This window comes from Apiospora kogelbergensis, assembly GCF_038363985.1.
Source record: "Apiospora kogelbergensis strain CBS 113332 chromosome Unknown utg000013l_segment0_segment0, whole genome shotgun sequence".
Lineage (NCBI taxonomy): Eukaryota > Fungi > Ascomycota > Sordariomycetes > Amphisphaeriales > Apiosporaceae > Apiospora > Apiospora kogelbergensis.
The window spans coordinates 204264-219632 of record NW_027117430.1 but is presented as its reverse complement, the minus strand read 5'-3'; the positions used below and the strand labels follow the sequence as shown (position 1 = coordinate 219632).

At 52.8% G+C, this 15369-nt stretch overlaps 1 protein-coding gene across 1 annotated transcript; it reads left to right on the top strand.

The window, feature by feature from the left end:
* Positions 1–10358: 10358 nt before the first annotated feature.
* PG998_014757 (Phosphatase DCR2) lies at positions 10359–10745 on the top strand (the record flags this gene model as incomplete). The annotated part of the gene is made up of 1 exon (XM_066881573.1): positions 10359–10745. The coding sequence occupies one exon, from the start codon at positions 10359–10361 to the stop codon at positions 10743–10745; it is 387 nt and encodes a 128-aa protein (XP_066723418.1).
* Positions 10746–15369: the final 4624 nt, after the last annotated feature.

Genomic DNA, 15369 nt, shown 5'->3' with positions numbered 1-15369 from the left:
AAGAATTCGCGAAGACTTTGGGAGAAGTGGCTCCCTGGAGGGCTCTTCAACTCTGGACCAGGTGGGATGGAGTAATCAGAGGCGGAATCACTGCAGCACGCGAAGTTGGATCGAGCTGCAAGTAGTTTTGCGTACACCGTGAGAGAAGTGCGACTACGAAAGCAGAGCTGACGTCTGGTCTACGCGCGGGTATCTGAAGGGCACGAGGCATCGCGCGATGGCTATGTGCTCTGGTTACGATCTGCTAGCCACTGGCCTGCTCTTCGGTGACGGGCTGAGATACTCTATTTGGAGAACAATCAAACTGCTTTAGCAGCTCACCAAGAGGACTTTATTTTCGTCCAATCAACCTGGTTGGAACACGCCTTCGAAGCCACCCGCTCATCACGACCAGGGCGAGGGAGGGTACTGCCACGCAGACAACCTTCGACTTCAACAGTCTTAGTCGTGCGCTCAATATCAACCAAACGTGGGTTTGCAGCGATGAGGACCTCCAGTGGGCGTAAGTGACCTTCGAATATCGTGAAGCTCCATTCTCAATTTATCACAGTGTCCGATTTCATCAACGATTGGAAGATGGACGAGCTCGATTCGAGCCGGGAGACCAAGTGCACATCCGTGGTTATGCTCTTTAAGCCGTATTAAATGACGGCGGTTGCTTAAGTAGCGTTATAGATTTCAAAATGCGGTTACCGCAGTAGAGGCTCGAAAACTACGGCCCGATAACTGGTCATGGGAGCAGGGCATCTTGATGAACTACCAAAGCGGTATGATTGCTCTCCAAATAGAGTATCTCAGCCCGTTACCGGACACCAGTTATCAACTGAGTTCCAAATTGTCAGATCATTCATCGTCGTCATCCTGATACCGGATCGACAAAGCCGCGACCAACAGGTCTTCTACTCCATAGCCAACGGAGATAATCTGTTTTGTCAGTATTCATTTCTATATGTGATAGGCCACCACTCACCAGTAACATGTAAAGCCTAATTACAGGAAGAAGACGCCAGTCTTTGGCACACGTTATACCCATAGCACCGGCTAGGACCATTATCGAAAGAAGAAACGCCTCCATGAAGACGCAGCCCTTCGTCCGGTGCTTTTTCTGAGAGTACACCATCCATTCACACGCTACCCATAACCGAAATATGGCTGCGGACACAAGCATGAAGGTGCTTCCGTGGTAGGCATAGACATCTGCGATGATGATGCCCCCCAAAAAAGGAACCCAGGGCTATCGGTAAACACACAGTGAGCCGGAGCAAGTGTAATGACCCATGTACTGATGGCCACATCCTGCTCATCCAGAGGCACTAGAAACGTCAGCATCGATGGTATTCTCTACCCGTCGGCCAATGTACCTGACTTATCATGCTTACTGCTACGATGGAACCAAGCAGATATACCGTCCAAATGTTGATTTCGATAAAGACTGTGAGCGTAGCGAACACAACCACGACCGCGAATGACAGAACGATCTGGCCGACTGAAAGTAATAAAAGCTCAAGGCGGAACTTTACACGGAGCAGCTGGCAAGCCTTCAGCGGCTGTGCTACTCGTCGATGGTTATAAAGTACACCGAACGCATGGAGCAGCGTGACCAGTACACTCAGCCCGGCAGGAACGAAGCGTAGGTCGTAGAGAAGAGCCATTGCGGTCCAAGAGCTTTTTGCAGCTAGCCAGTACTTGAGGAAGTGAAATGTAGGAAGGAAGTAGAATGATTGACGAGAGCTTCGAGCTATCGTACTTGTATTGGACCAGACTTAAGAAAATCCTGACCGCCCTAAGGTGAGGCACGCTCTATAGGTTGGCTATGGTGTCTGGAAGCACATGATAGGTGGGAAATCGTATCTGCGTTGCCGCAGTCGGCAGTGGCGATACTGCCCAGTTCAATCAGACCAGGCCGGCTTCACGAAAGACTGGTGCTTTCGTGTCAGTCATCCTCTGCGTTTTCGAAAACTCGACTCGGTACCGGATGTGCACTACGCCATACCTGACTAGGTATGCTACAAACCTACCCTATAGCAGAGTCGTCTTGAGAGGTCCGAACCTACACTACGTGTAAGGTTTCGATGTGACTGGGATGTTCGGTTACATCTTATTAGGAGTCACATCACGTCTCGTCTTTTTGCTTCCAGCATTGAGTACAATCGCCTTGGCTTCTCGAGCCGACAATCACACGATGCAAGACTCAGCGTCAGTGAAGGGATGGTCTCGGCTTTATCCGTGTTGTTGAGCATGATAACTTACGCCGAGTTTAGCTGCGATAGTAGCTGTAGAGGGGGGACTCCACCTATTAGGCACCGCCAGCACGTCATGGCTTCGTAAGACGGCGTTGAGGGTCGACCCTGTACGAGTGCCGTATCACCAGCGCTGTCACATTCTACGAGCTAAGGCATATTCAGGACACTCGTCTCCTCTTTCAGATGGCTGAAGCGTGCATGGTACATAGCCACAATAATACGTATAAATAGGAGAGCGCACGCTATAAAGGTGACAATGTTCCACGGACTTGAACAGTTTCCCTCTTTCTCTCACATCTGCTGCCCACAAACACGATTACGAATCTTACCAGCGACCATAGAAATCGGTGCCAAATGGACGAGAAACCAAGAAACGGCATGAATCCAATGCCAGCATTCAACACCATGCCTTTCTCGGGCACAGAGACGGGCCTCGTTCACTTCGGTCCTTTCAGCCCATATGTCCCTTTCTATCCAGCCTATGCGCTTGAGCTGGGGCACATTCAGTCAGGCACCTACAGCGACGAAGAGTACAGCCTATCCTCGCTGATGATGTCTATGGTTCCAGCGTCCCAGATACTTTTCTCTGATTTGTCGCTGGGCGAGACATTTGCCGAGATGCCACAAGCAGAAAAAGATCGAAATTTAAATAATGGCCCTCCTCTGCCATCTGTTCAGAGCAATTCGCCCTTCTGTCAAGTTTCACCACCAACGCCATCCCTGAGAAGCTCATGGAAACAGCCACACAACCACTGGCCCAGCCGTATGGAGATGAAGCAGCATCATGCTTCGGGGTATCACAGCGTTATCAAGCTTTTGGTTCCACCCAGACACAGCAGCAGCAGCCGCAGCTGAAGTTATTGGGCATAACGCCTCCAAAGGATATTGTGTTTGAGTCCAACGAGCCTGGACAGCCCGACTCGTTTACCCTTTCTTTCCAGAAATCCAAATACATGGAAATGAACCAGGATAGGACAGCGGACCAGCGCACCCCGGAATCTATCGACGAAGAGTTCATCTCTGGTTCTAGATGTCTCAACTTGCAGATGCCACACCATTCCCCCCACCGTTATGCCACCAATACTGCAGCAGCATACTCCTCCAGACCCAACCTTCCTATGCGCCAGTTCGGTTGGCAGCAGTGAATTGCCTCTCGTTTCGAGAGTACCGAAGAGGCTGTCAAAAAGTAGCGCGAATGGAGTTATGTCGCTACCCCAGAGGTCAATCCGCGCACTGGGGAGCTCTGCAGGATTACTTTTTCACGCCCCTACGATCTCACTCGGCATGAGGATAGCATTCACAATAACAAGAAAAGGCCTCAGTGCAACCTTTGCATAGAGGAGAATACTTTTAGCCGCGCCGACGCCCTTTAAGAGACACTACCGTGTCTGCCACCCTGACGTTGAACTCGCTATCAAGCACCAAAGACGTGACTCTTGATTCCACGACCGTGGGAAAGGGAGATAAACATGTCGATAGAAACCAAAGTGATGTGGTTGGAGAATGGTTTAGACAGTGACTTGAGGGGGTTCCATAGCTGCGCGGACATCTATCAACAGTAGTATTTAGTGGAAATATCAAAACAGACCACTACTGAGCAATGCCAGTCGCGCCCACATCTACACTTCGTATAACTATGTGAAAGATAATACGCTGTAAACAGTAGAAAAATGATTGGCAAGACCACCGAAGTTCGCGACGAACCCTTCGACTGCTTTGGACTCCTTCGGAATCATATCTGCATCTATTATGCACCTACGGACAGGCTTTGAGCTGTATTATACCTCTAAAACAGCCGGAGAAAGAAGACTACACTATAGCGAAAGCCTGGAGGCCGATCTCGCTCCTATCCACGCCCGGGAAGGTGATGGAGTCGGTCATCGCAGAGAGGATCTTGTACCTAGTCGAGACATTCGGACTCCTTCCAACCAACCACTTCGGCGCCCGGAAACGACGGTCGGCAAACAGGCACTCATGCTCTTGCAAGAACAGATCTACGTTGCCTAGCGAGGTCGCAGGGTTCTCAGCCTGGTAAGCTTCGATGTTAAAGGGGCGTACAACGGGGTATTCGGCATCAGGCTTCTCCAAAGGATGAAAGCCCGAGGAATACCAGATCAGTTGCTCCGTTGGATCCGCACTTTCTGCTCAAGTTGTACGGCGACGATTCTGGTGAACGGACACACGTCCAAAAGCCGTAGACTACCACAGGCGGACTTGCCCCAAGGCTCTCCCTGCCTCCGATTATGTTCCTCTTCTTCAATGAAGATCTGATACAGCGGCGAATCGACTGCTACGGGGGCTCGATGGTCTTTGTCGATGACTTTACAGCCTGGGTCACAGGCCCTACGGCGGAAAGCAACCGCGAAGGCATAGAGGCTATTATTCAGGAGGCCCTTGCGTGGGAGAGGAGAAGTGGTGCGACGTTCGAAGTGGACAAGACAGCCATCATCCACTTTGCCCGCAAGTCATACAAGACCGATTCGAAACCCTTCACCATCAAAGGACAAAGTGTTCAACCCAAAACCCATGTCAAGATCCTCGGGGTAGTTATGGACGCCAAGCTGAAATACAATACCACGCTCCACCCGGCGCCACGATGCCGGTTCGCACCGCTTGCCGGCGTTGCCAGCGGACGTCGGAAAACGGACCTGGGCCATAGCCAGGGTAAGCTCGAAAAGTCTCACGGGCTGTTTTCGCTCCTGAGTTTTGTTGGCCTGATTCTAATGCAGAATCGGAACCGTCCTCAAGTGGCACTCAGAGACAGGAATGGACGCCGGACGGACAGCTTGTGATGCAGCTCATGTTCTGGTGCGCAGGACAGAGCCTGACGTTCCCACCGCTCTGCTTGTACCGTTCTGGCAAAGGTAGGTCGCTTCGGAGCCTGAATCATTCAGCAGCGTATTCTCTATCGCCGCATCCGTCGAGAGCTCGAAGACCCTCGCGCGCTGTTTCCGGTCCTGGCTTCATAGTTGCCTGCAGACCTGTTGGCCCTACCGTCGGAGTGCAGTGTCGGAAGAGCAGCAATGGCGCACTAGCGCGATTAGGGGGCCAACTCCACGGCCTCTCTGGACGGTGCAAGAATTTATCCTCGTCAAAGACGCGCCGAAGGCAAGCTGGGCCACAAATCATTCTCGCCAAAATGCGTTCTAGTATCAGAACAGTAGCTATCCAGTCGAACCATCTTCACCCAACCGGCATCTGAAATCACGCCCATCTGCGCCAGGAGCGGTGCAGCCTCCGGTTCCTACCCGAAAATCCAACTATCTCCCGTGCGCTGTTTCTATCGCCGTGATCCAATTCCAAATTGATCCGCAATAGAAGCAAGGCGAAAGCCGCGCGCCAGAACATGGATTACTCTCAAGAAGGACTCGAGAATAAGTAGATACAGGTCAGTACAGTCGCTAGCGAAACCTACGTCCTCTTTCCACTCTTTGATAGTTCTCGTTCTGGATCCACTTTGGCGGGGTAGCTGTTGACACCATGTACCCCGCCATGCTCGCAAGTACAGAGCCAATTTCTGCCTTTCCGTCTCTTTCCCATGTACATCCATGAATCGATTGCTATGCTTACTCTTGGGTTACTTATGCTCAACGAGAGCTAGAGCTAGAAACTGTTGGCAGTCGTATACATTCATTATGGCACTACAGTTGCTATGTACTGTAAGCGTCTACAAACAAATGATTGACAGAATCCGGTCAACGTCGTTTTCGGCGTTGAGTTATTATAGTAACGCTGACCAGTTTCTGTCAAAACATCTAATTGTAGACGCTTACAAGAACGATTGCAGCGCTGGATAGAGCTTATGTATACCACCCGTCAGCAGCTTCTCTCGTCGAGGATGAATCGATTCAAGAGTATCGTGATCGGTTTGTGGATGTACATGGGAAAGAGACAGAAAGGCAGAAATTGGCTCTGTACTTGCGAGCATGGCGGGGTACATGGTGTCAACAGCTACCCCTGCAAAAAAGCCTAAAACGGAAACTATCAAAGAGTGGAAAGAGGACGTAGGTTTCGCTAGCGGCTGTATTTCTTCGTACGCGTACCTTTCACTGGCGCGACTGTATCACGCCGTCTTTGTGATACTCTCCAGTGATATCCCCCAAATCCACTCCGATGGCATCTGCCGAAGCTCAAAGAAGATGCTCATTTCCCTCCGAGAGCCTACATAAGGTACAACTGATTAACACGAATGCCGCTTTGGGGGACTACAAGAAGCAACTAGACGCATTTCTTGAAAATACACAGGTACGGCTGCCACATCTCTAGTAGCATTGCTTTTTCTCTAACGAGATGTTCACAGAAGATGGACGAGGAGAGAGGGTTGACGAGCTCTAGGCATAAGCCGTTGCAAGATAATGCAGTAGCTCTACTGGAACACTTGCCGAGAAGTGCGAAAGGAGATCGGGGACCAAAAAAGAGTCAAGCATAGGAAAGGGGATGAGTACGAGGACTGGGCACTAGTTGGGAATGAAGGTGTATGTGACACTAAGCGAACAATACTTGAGCCTCTATTCACTTTCGCTATGTCCCTGCAGACTTTCGTGACATGCCTGACTGTCGATGCGCCTAGAGGAGCCATGTTAACGCAGCGTGCCATCCGCGTCATCGAGTCGAGAAAGCCATGACAGAAGCAGGTCATCCCCAGGAGACGGCTGATGAAGCATCGGCGGGCTTCCTATAAGAATCGGAAGATACAAATTCAAAATTCCAACGCTAAAAGAACAAGAGGAGCCGAGCAATTCGACATCTTCAGGGTCACAACAGCCGCTAATAGGTATTAAATCAAGGGAGCCGATTTCGACTCAGCGCCTCCTAAGCTAGCGCTGAGGCGACGGCAGCCAATGGCAACCAACCCCACAACAAATTTCGCCGCGTCCAAACTGCCTCGACCTACACCTTCTCCAAAGCATCCCTGATTACGCCACGCAACGCAGACAGAGATGCAGTACGAGCGTCCAGTTACGAAGCATGGAAATTACGCTGCCGAGTGCGCAAAGCGGCTCAAATGATTTCAGGAGTCGATTATGAGCTGGCACGGCCGCCGGCAGTGCCCTACGCTGGGTATACTTTACGCCGATTATAAAACCCAGACCCAGGGTTTTGTCCGGTTCAAGGCAATTAGACTCATCGCCCTCATTTTACACCCCGAAATCGCCATCCAGAAAGCAAGTCGATGCTATCCATGGCAGTCTACGGCATGACCGACAGCAGTTACGAATACGATGCTAGCGAGGAAGAGGGGTCTTACAGTCCCGAGCCTCGGACGCCACGGCCGCGACTTGCGCCCCATGAGGAAGCCCAATGCGTTGTCGACGCCACCGAGGAAATCAGCGCGATCTTGATACAAAAGCTCGAGCGCTTTCAAGGAGACTTGAGGCTATACCAGCGGGAGAAGAGCCGGAGCCGGGACGAGCTGGAGAAGACGAAGAACGAGATGATGCAGGAACTGTGCATGGCCAAGGAGCGGCTGCTGGAAGAGCTCGCGTCGGCCACGATGGCGAGGATGGAGGAGTCGAGCCGTGCCCGCCGCTGCCACGATTGGAATCTCGACCTCGACCGCCATCTCCGCGAAAGCCAGGATCTCACGCGGCACAGGAAAACGGGGTCGGAGAAGTAGCCGAGGCTTCACCAGAGACGCAACCGCTGCAGGTGGAGTTGCTTCCAAACGCCAAGTTAGCGTCCCAAATCGCGCCGAGCCGACCTTACATGCACGACAAGCGGGAGAAGGATAAAATCCGCAAGTCCGGAGAGTCTCTGCAGCGAAAGGCGCTGGCGCTCGGAGAGATGTGCAATGTATTCAGCTTGACAATGTACTGGAACATTGTCCATGGCCGGATGGACGTGGCCATGTACGTTCCCGAAGGCCAGAAAATCCCTGATCTCGGCCAAGTGGTGAGTGCGCCCGCTCCTTGCGGTGTGTTCCTGCCCCGACTGACGAGCATACTAGATCCGGAGCCTGCGCGGCCGGCAGGCTCGCGTAACGCAACGGGCCCGGGTCTTTCAGACGTCGAGGCGAGTGCAGAAGCCGTCTTCCAATCTCAGCCGTGCGAGAGATATGGGGCAAGGCTCGGCAGTCCGACCGCTGCGATCCCAGCGGCGGCACAGTGCTGGAACAGGCCATTTAAGCCCGCAGCCGATGTCAGGTTTGACGGAATGCCTGTCGTCGGCAAAGGATGCTGATGGTGGGACCTTTGCCGTGCAACAGGGAGCGCCGACCACCCGCCAGCCCAGCGATCAAGGTGGCCAAGGATCGCCGAGAGAATTGGTGACAGGTTCTGCTGTGGATTATGACCCTTCGAGGTTCGACACGCTGGCTGGTAACACGCGGGCTGGTAGCGGGCTGGCTGGTGTCGCCAGTGGCTTGGAAGGCGCAGACGCCGCGATCGGAAATGGCGCGGTAGCAACGCCAGGCGGCTCGCAACCCACGCCGCTGGGACCCGGACACTGCCAGCCACTTGATGGGGAGCAAGATATGTGCGACAGCAGTCTGGGCTTTTTCCCAACTGCTGAGTTCGAGATGTCTGGCTCAAGTTATGGGGAGGACGTCGGCTGGCAGCAGGAAATGGAAGGGCTGCATGACCAAGACGGGGACGCTGGGCACCCCTCAAAAGAGATGTCCGATATGCTCTCCGCAACAGTTGTGGCACAGGAGGTTGCAGGTGGCCCCGGTACAGAAGGCCCTCAGCGTGCTCAGCCTCGGTCTAGGAGCCCTTCCGCTGGATATCCTGCTCAGATCGCGTCGCCTGCTCTAAGCATTTCCCAAGGGCCGGCCATGGATTCAGCCAAGGATCGGGGCAGCATGGGGCATCAATGGATGCATGCTGGCCACAACGTCAGGCAAAGGGGAGCTTGGATTACATCTTGCTGTAGGGATGCTGGGGCCGATGCGGAGATTAGGACTGTAAGGATCGATGAATCCAGCTCACACCTTGCATCTAGGTCCATCGCAAGGTCATGATAGGAGGAATTACTCCTGAAAGCAAACTAGTAGACTTCGAGTCAGTGTAGATATTGAGGATGCTATCTGAAGCATGGTTTGACATAAGCACGGACAAGCTGCCGCTTGTGATATCTTCCGCATCAACATCCACGTCTTCACCCAAACGGCATACCGCTGAGACTCATTCGAAGATCCTCCAGCATTCCCACCATCTTCTTTGCCAAGGTGTCCCGCTACAATTTGCGTCGTCCTTGTAGTCTGACGAGCGCCTCGCCGCATTCTGCACAGACCCTCTTGGACGGCCTGCCTGTGACAGCTTTACACCGTTTCCCGCCATTCTGGGAGGGAACTGCCGTGGTTGAGTCGACATGATCGGCGCCAAGGGTCTTCTGGCCGTCACCCGGCTATTCCAACGGACAGCTCTCTGCAGCGACGCATCCATCGTGCCGTGGCCGGGGTATCTTGTGGGTGCTGGCCGGGCGCCTGCATTCGTCACGGCGGTTGGTGCAGTGTTCGTCGTGGGGTTGTATTTGGCTGGCTGCGCGTCGGAACCAGCCAGCCACCAGAGGCTTGAACGCCGCTGATTCAATGCCAATGTATTTGGGATGCGGTGGATTCCCGAGTAAGTCTTCCGCCTGGCTATGAGCGATCACCAAAACGAAGCTTGAATGTCGGTCGGCTTGGGAAGCTCGGAACAAGGGTAGCTAGAGGGCACTGCAACAAATAGCAGCGGTGGGGATATCCCTAGGTTCATTTGAGGAGCAGTGTTTGTTGCATAGGAGCCTCCGTGCGCATGCCTTAACTTGGGGCGACAAGTACTGGCGGTCATCGTAATAGGCCTGAGTCTTGTGGTGCTGGCAGCGACCGGACTCCCAAGAATGTAGGGACATCTGCGACGAAGGGTTGGGCTCGGGGAAACTGATATTGTCGGAGGTGGTAGTGGTGGTGGTGAGGATGTGGTTGCACGAGTTGGTAGTAGTGTATATCGACGACGCAGAAAACCGGACGAGGCTCGTCGAGGAGTTCTCGTGTTGGTCTGTGCGGTGAGGCTCCTACTTTGTGTCCTACCCCGCTATGGAACATTTGACATTGTAGGTACAACCGTGACTCTCTCTTTGCAATTTTTACATTGGCGAGAGGTTTACCGCCCTTTATTTCAGGAAAGATACCTCAAAATGGCAACATCGTCCACTCCCCTGGCCGTTGTCCCAGATTCAGTTGTCACAGATCTGACCATATGCGTCTTTCAGACTGTTTCTTCCCCCGTCTACAAACCAGACTCGCGAATATGGCACCGCATAGAGAAAGATCTCAATCTGTATACATCTCCCCAAAGTGCATGGCTGTATGTAGCAGTAGCGAATAAAGAAGAGCTTGCAGCTGAAGACCTGCTGGTTGTGGATATCAGCGTCGGCGATCCTCCTACCAACCCTGGCTCAGGTCGTTCATGGGAGAGTCGACCTGGTGGAATATGGGTGCTCAGAAGCAGCTTCTCTGATATAATTGACCAGGCTGTGACAGAGGTGGATGTTCTATTTGGTATCGATGCCATCGACCCATGACCACAATGGACTCTCATGCCATCATCTCTCCAACTTGACTGTCAGTCTGAGGTACCAGTTGCATCCATATGCCATATTTCATGTCCAAGGCTATCTGCGCGGGACCGTGCAAGGCTTCTATCGGTGTTGTCTCATCACATTTCCAACATCTACTCTTGGTAGCTAATGGCTGATGGGTATTTTATAAGCCGTTGTCCGACGAGATAGTTTATGGCGCACCCATTCATCCAAGCATGCATGCAACTCTTCTCTCTGAAAACTCCCACCAACCCAACATCACAATCCGCCAACATGTTTGTCCCAAGGTCCAGCCATACAACTCTTTCCCCTGAACAACCCTCACCAACCGCCGTTACCATTCACAAGTCCGGGCGAGGTTGAACGTTGGAAAGGGCCATATACGGCGGTGTGTGTAACCTCTTGCGCTCATGATGTGAAGGTGGATGTGGCCACTCATCGACATTCATTGGTATGTATCTGGTATAAACTTGCAAGCAATGAACGTGTATGTCCGGTCCGCCGCCGGCCGGTCTCACGACGCATGCTCGATGTGTTACCCTCGCCGCCCCATAACCATATGCCTGGCCCATGACATTGCTACCCGAACCAAGGCGCACGTCGCTCGTTATCAACTGGCGGGTAGCTGCGTAGGCCCGCTTTTCCTAGGCATCTACACCGCTGTGTAACTGTGTGATGTAACCCGACCTAATTGCCCGAACCAGCTACGCGGGTTACTAGACGTATCCGTAGCCCGCGAAGGGAGGACGGACATACAGTAGTGACGTCGGATCAGGAACGACTGTTCCTACCAAATGTGGCTCTGATCCAGTACAGAGGATCATCGCCAGTGAATCGAGCCCTGAGAGGTCCGGAAGTTGAGCGGCGACATGGATTCGATGGGCCTCTGACTCTTGAGGGCCGTAGCAAAGGCGGATCCATAGACGGAGAGGTCGAGCTATGCCGTCCCGCAGCACCTGAACGCAGCGTCGGAGATAGCTCTGCCTCCAAACCCAATACTACCTCGTTCCTCTGAGACTCGCCTGCCCGTTCCCCCTCGACCGACGCTCTGCAAATTGGGCAGGTGTTGTGCTCCTTGAGCCACAACACCACACATCCATAATGAAACCAATGCTTACACGGTAACACGACGACTTCATCACCCAGGCCTATATCGTCAATACAGACTGTACACTTCTCTTTGGCTTCAGGTCCCAGCATCCCCTCCTCTAGCTTTTTCCTGGGTAGCCTGGATATCGTCTCGTGGGACGCAGGAGGCGCAGCGTTCGACTGGGGATAATCCTCCATAAGACTTGTGATAATACGATCCAAGGCCTCCAGGGAGTGGACTGCATCACCATGGACAGCGTTCGGGTTGTGCACTGTCAAAAGCAGATGATGTAGAATAGCAGAGAGGTCCATTCTGACATCGCCGGGGCTGCTATTACCACCCGGGAACCTCGGACCGCCGAATCCTTCTTGGTCATCCAAGCGTGGGTTTGGACGGTTGGGGAGCGGGGGGACAGACGGTCCGTGACTGAATATATCTTCAAAGGCCCTGTGAGTTCTATCAGCACAGGTTGACGTGAAAGACACCAAAGCAACCGCAAGATCCAGGATGGGGGGGGCGAAGAGATATCGTACGATTGGAAAGGATCATCTGGCGGGCAAATGTTGGGACCAGGTCGGAATGTTCGACGGCTGCCACTGATTACGGTGACCCTGCTCACTCCAGAGTGTGCTCCCGACTGAAACCTGGCCACGGGGACTTGCGAACTCGCCACACCCTCTCCGGCCCGTGCAAGGATGGCCTGGGGGCCGTTCCGACGGATTGCACCTGCCCCGTTGATGGTGCCCAATAGTTCCGGAGACCTTCTTATGGCATGCCCGCTGCTGTCTGGCCTAGCAGGGTCTGGAGCGCGGGGGCCTCGCCTGTCTGTAGACCGGCGGACTGAGCGGTGACTGAAGCTAACACTTGATACATACTGCATATACCCTTCAATTTTGTCTTCATCATGATCGGACCCAGCGCCGCGGAGGTTGAAGTGGTGGGAGGGATGGAGTGGGCCTAAATCAGGTACACCACCGTGCTCTTCTCTAGGACCATTGTCTGGACCAGTCTGGGAGGATAGCCGTTAGCTCGAAAGTAACCCAATGCCCGGAAAACAAACCTACTGTTTTGGTGGCATCGCGTCCTGCCGAAACATCAAAATGCCGAGCCTCTGTGGGAGTGTTGGGTGCCATGACCTGCTACCTCTCGTCTGCGGCCGGCCTAAGGAATGATGTGTTAATGATATGAGGGTTCGGTCCAATTGTTACGAACTACGTTGTGGCGCGCAGGGGATCTAACCGAATAAAGTCATCGTCTCGACTCCTTCGTTATTGTTAAAGTCGTCGTAAGATGGCTTGTTGCTCTGTGTGCAATTGAGTGAACTAGGTAATACTCGTTTTTCATGCTTGTTGTCCAAGGTGGACTTTGGTGGAAGCAGACTACGCCTAGGACAGGCCTTGAAACGGTATGATGATGTCTTTCAATGAAATCATTCCAATTCGCAACCCAATTCAGGACTGGCATGCAACTGACTGAGTCGCGACTAGGAGTGGCGATGATTCAGGACCATGGCAAAAGAGGCCTTGTAGAGTCTAGTAAACTGCCCAAGTGCTTCTGGGAGCTTTTTTGTCTGAACTGCCACCGCGACAGTCAGCTCCAAGCTGCTCTTCTGTCCAGAGTGTAATCCACTGGCCCCCTGTTGGCTCCAAGTCAGCTAGGGTTACAGGGCTTAGCGGTAGCGGTACCTATCAGCGCCAAATATGCAGCCCTACAGAAGTCTTGCTTGGCGATGACTAGTAAGTACTGTATATAAGTACTGTAATCTTCATACTCCATTTTCACCACAACACAACATGGTCCGGGCTTGGGAAGGGAGAAGCAAATGCTTTTAGCTCTTCAAAGCGGTTTTGGCAGCTTGCTTGGCCTTCTGGGGCATGATTCTTGACCGTCCATTGAGCTACAATAGCGTCTCGCGCCACGATGGATATAGCAAGCTCCTTACTTGCGGACGAAACGTTGATGGCATGATGAGTTCGAGTTGGGTGGAAGTGACCTCGTTAGGGCAGCTGCCTCGTTTCCTGATGATGCTACAGAAAGCTACTCCGATATCCTAGGCTTCGTATCTCGAGGCGCAGTTGTCCAGAAGCGACAGGGCAGTACAGTACAGTACTCAAACCTCCAGTTGTGAGTTGATCATTTTGCGAAGCCACCGATTTCTCGATTAGGAAGTGTCTCTTAGTACTTAGTATGTCTTTAGTTCTAGTAAGCTGCCTAACTGCTTCTTGACTTCCTTGTTCGGACTAGTTCGGACCCATTCGCGATAGGTAGCCGAAATGCATCTGATTGTTTCCTAGATCGCGAATCTGGTCCAGGGGGGACAATTGGACGGCTGCCAGCAGACGAACGGCAAGATTTTCAAGCGAGAAGATGATCACACGTTGTGTTGGAGCGACGGCCGCAAGTACCAAAATAATAGCATGCGCTCATTGTACCCCAAACCTTCAACACTGCACTGCTGATTCGTACCTACCCATCATGCGAATCTAGACTCTCGATCAGGAAGTGCTTCTTAGTCGTTCAAAGTTATCTCTCTAGCTCTACATTGTTAAGCTGCGGTAGGGCAGATGTAGACCCCAGAGTAGAGAGCTGCTGATGGCGCCGCCAGTCCAAATGAGCAAAGCCAGCAAACTTAGAGTGAATGGGGACCCTAAGCAGACGCCGATATAGTTGTGTCCATTACTGGGCGTGGCGCACTTGCTGCTCACGAGAGGCACTCTGGAGTCCCTCCAATTCCTACCAAGTAGTATGCAGAAATGATACTGGGAGGCCAAACTACCATTCTGGTCCGCACGACCGTTATCTCTCGTTGTACTCTTTTCGAAGTGCGCCGATCCCGAATGGAGCCTGAATCATCCAGCAGCGTATTCTCCTTTCGCTGCATCCGTCGAGAGCTCGAAGATCCTCGCGCGCTGTTTCCGGTCTTGACTTCCTAGTTGCCTGCAGACCTGTTGGCCCTACTGTTGGAGTGCAGGTCGGAAGAGTAGCAATGGCGCACTAGCGCAGCCAGCGGGCCAGGCCTAGAACCCACCGTTGTTAGCGTAGAGCTGGTTCGCGACCCCGCGTCATTTTAGGACCAACTGCCCAATCCTCCTGAACTGCACAAGAACTTCTCCTCAAGACACGCTAAAGAGAAGCTGGCTCGAGATTCCTCTCGTCAATATGGGTTCAGAATCGGACCAGCAGCTCCCCTGGCGAGGTTCGCCCAACTCGAGCTCATCATGTTATCAACGTTTCGCGCCCGCAAACCAGCACTTGCTATATCTACCGTTACGCGGGACGCTATTGTAGCTTAATGGACACTCCAGGAATACGGAAACTACCAAAGAGTGGGAAGGGGACGTAGGTTTCGCTAGTGACTGATATTACAAAATAGAGCCATGGAACCCATATCCATCGAGGCCCCATAGAGCGCGTCTGGTTCCGTACGCCCTCGGGGCAAATGAGCAATAATGGCCGACGTCCGGAACGAGACAGCCATGGATGTACTTTAAGGACCGCTGACGCGCAGTACCATCA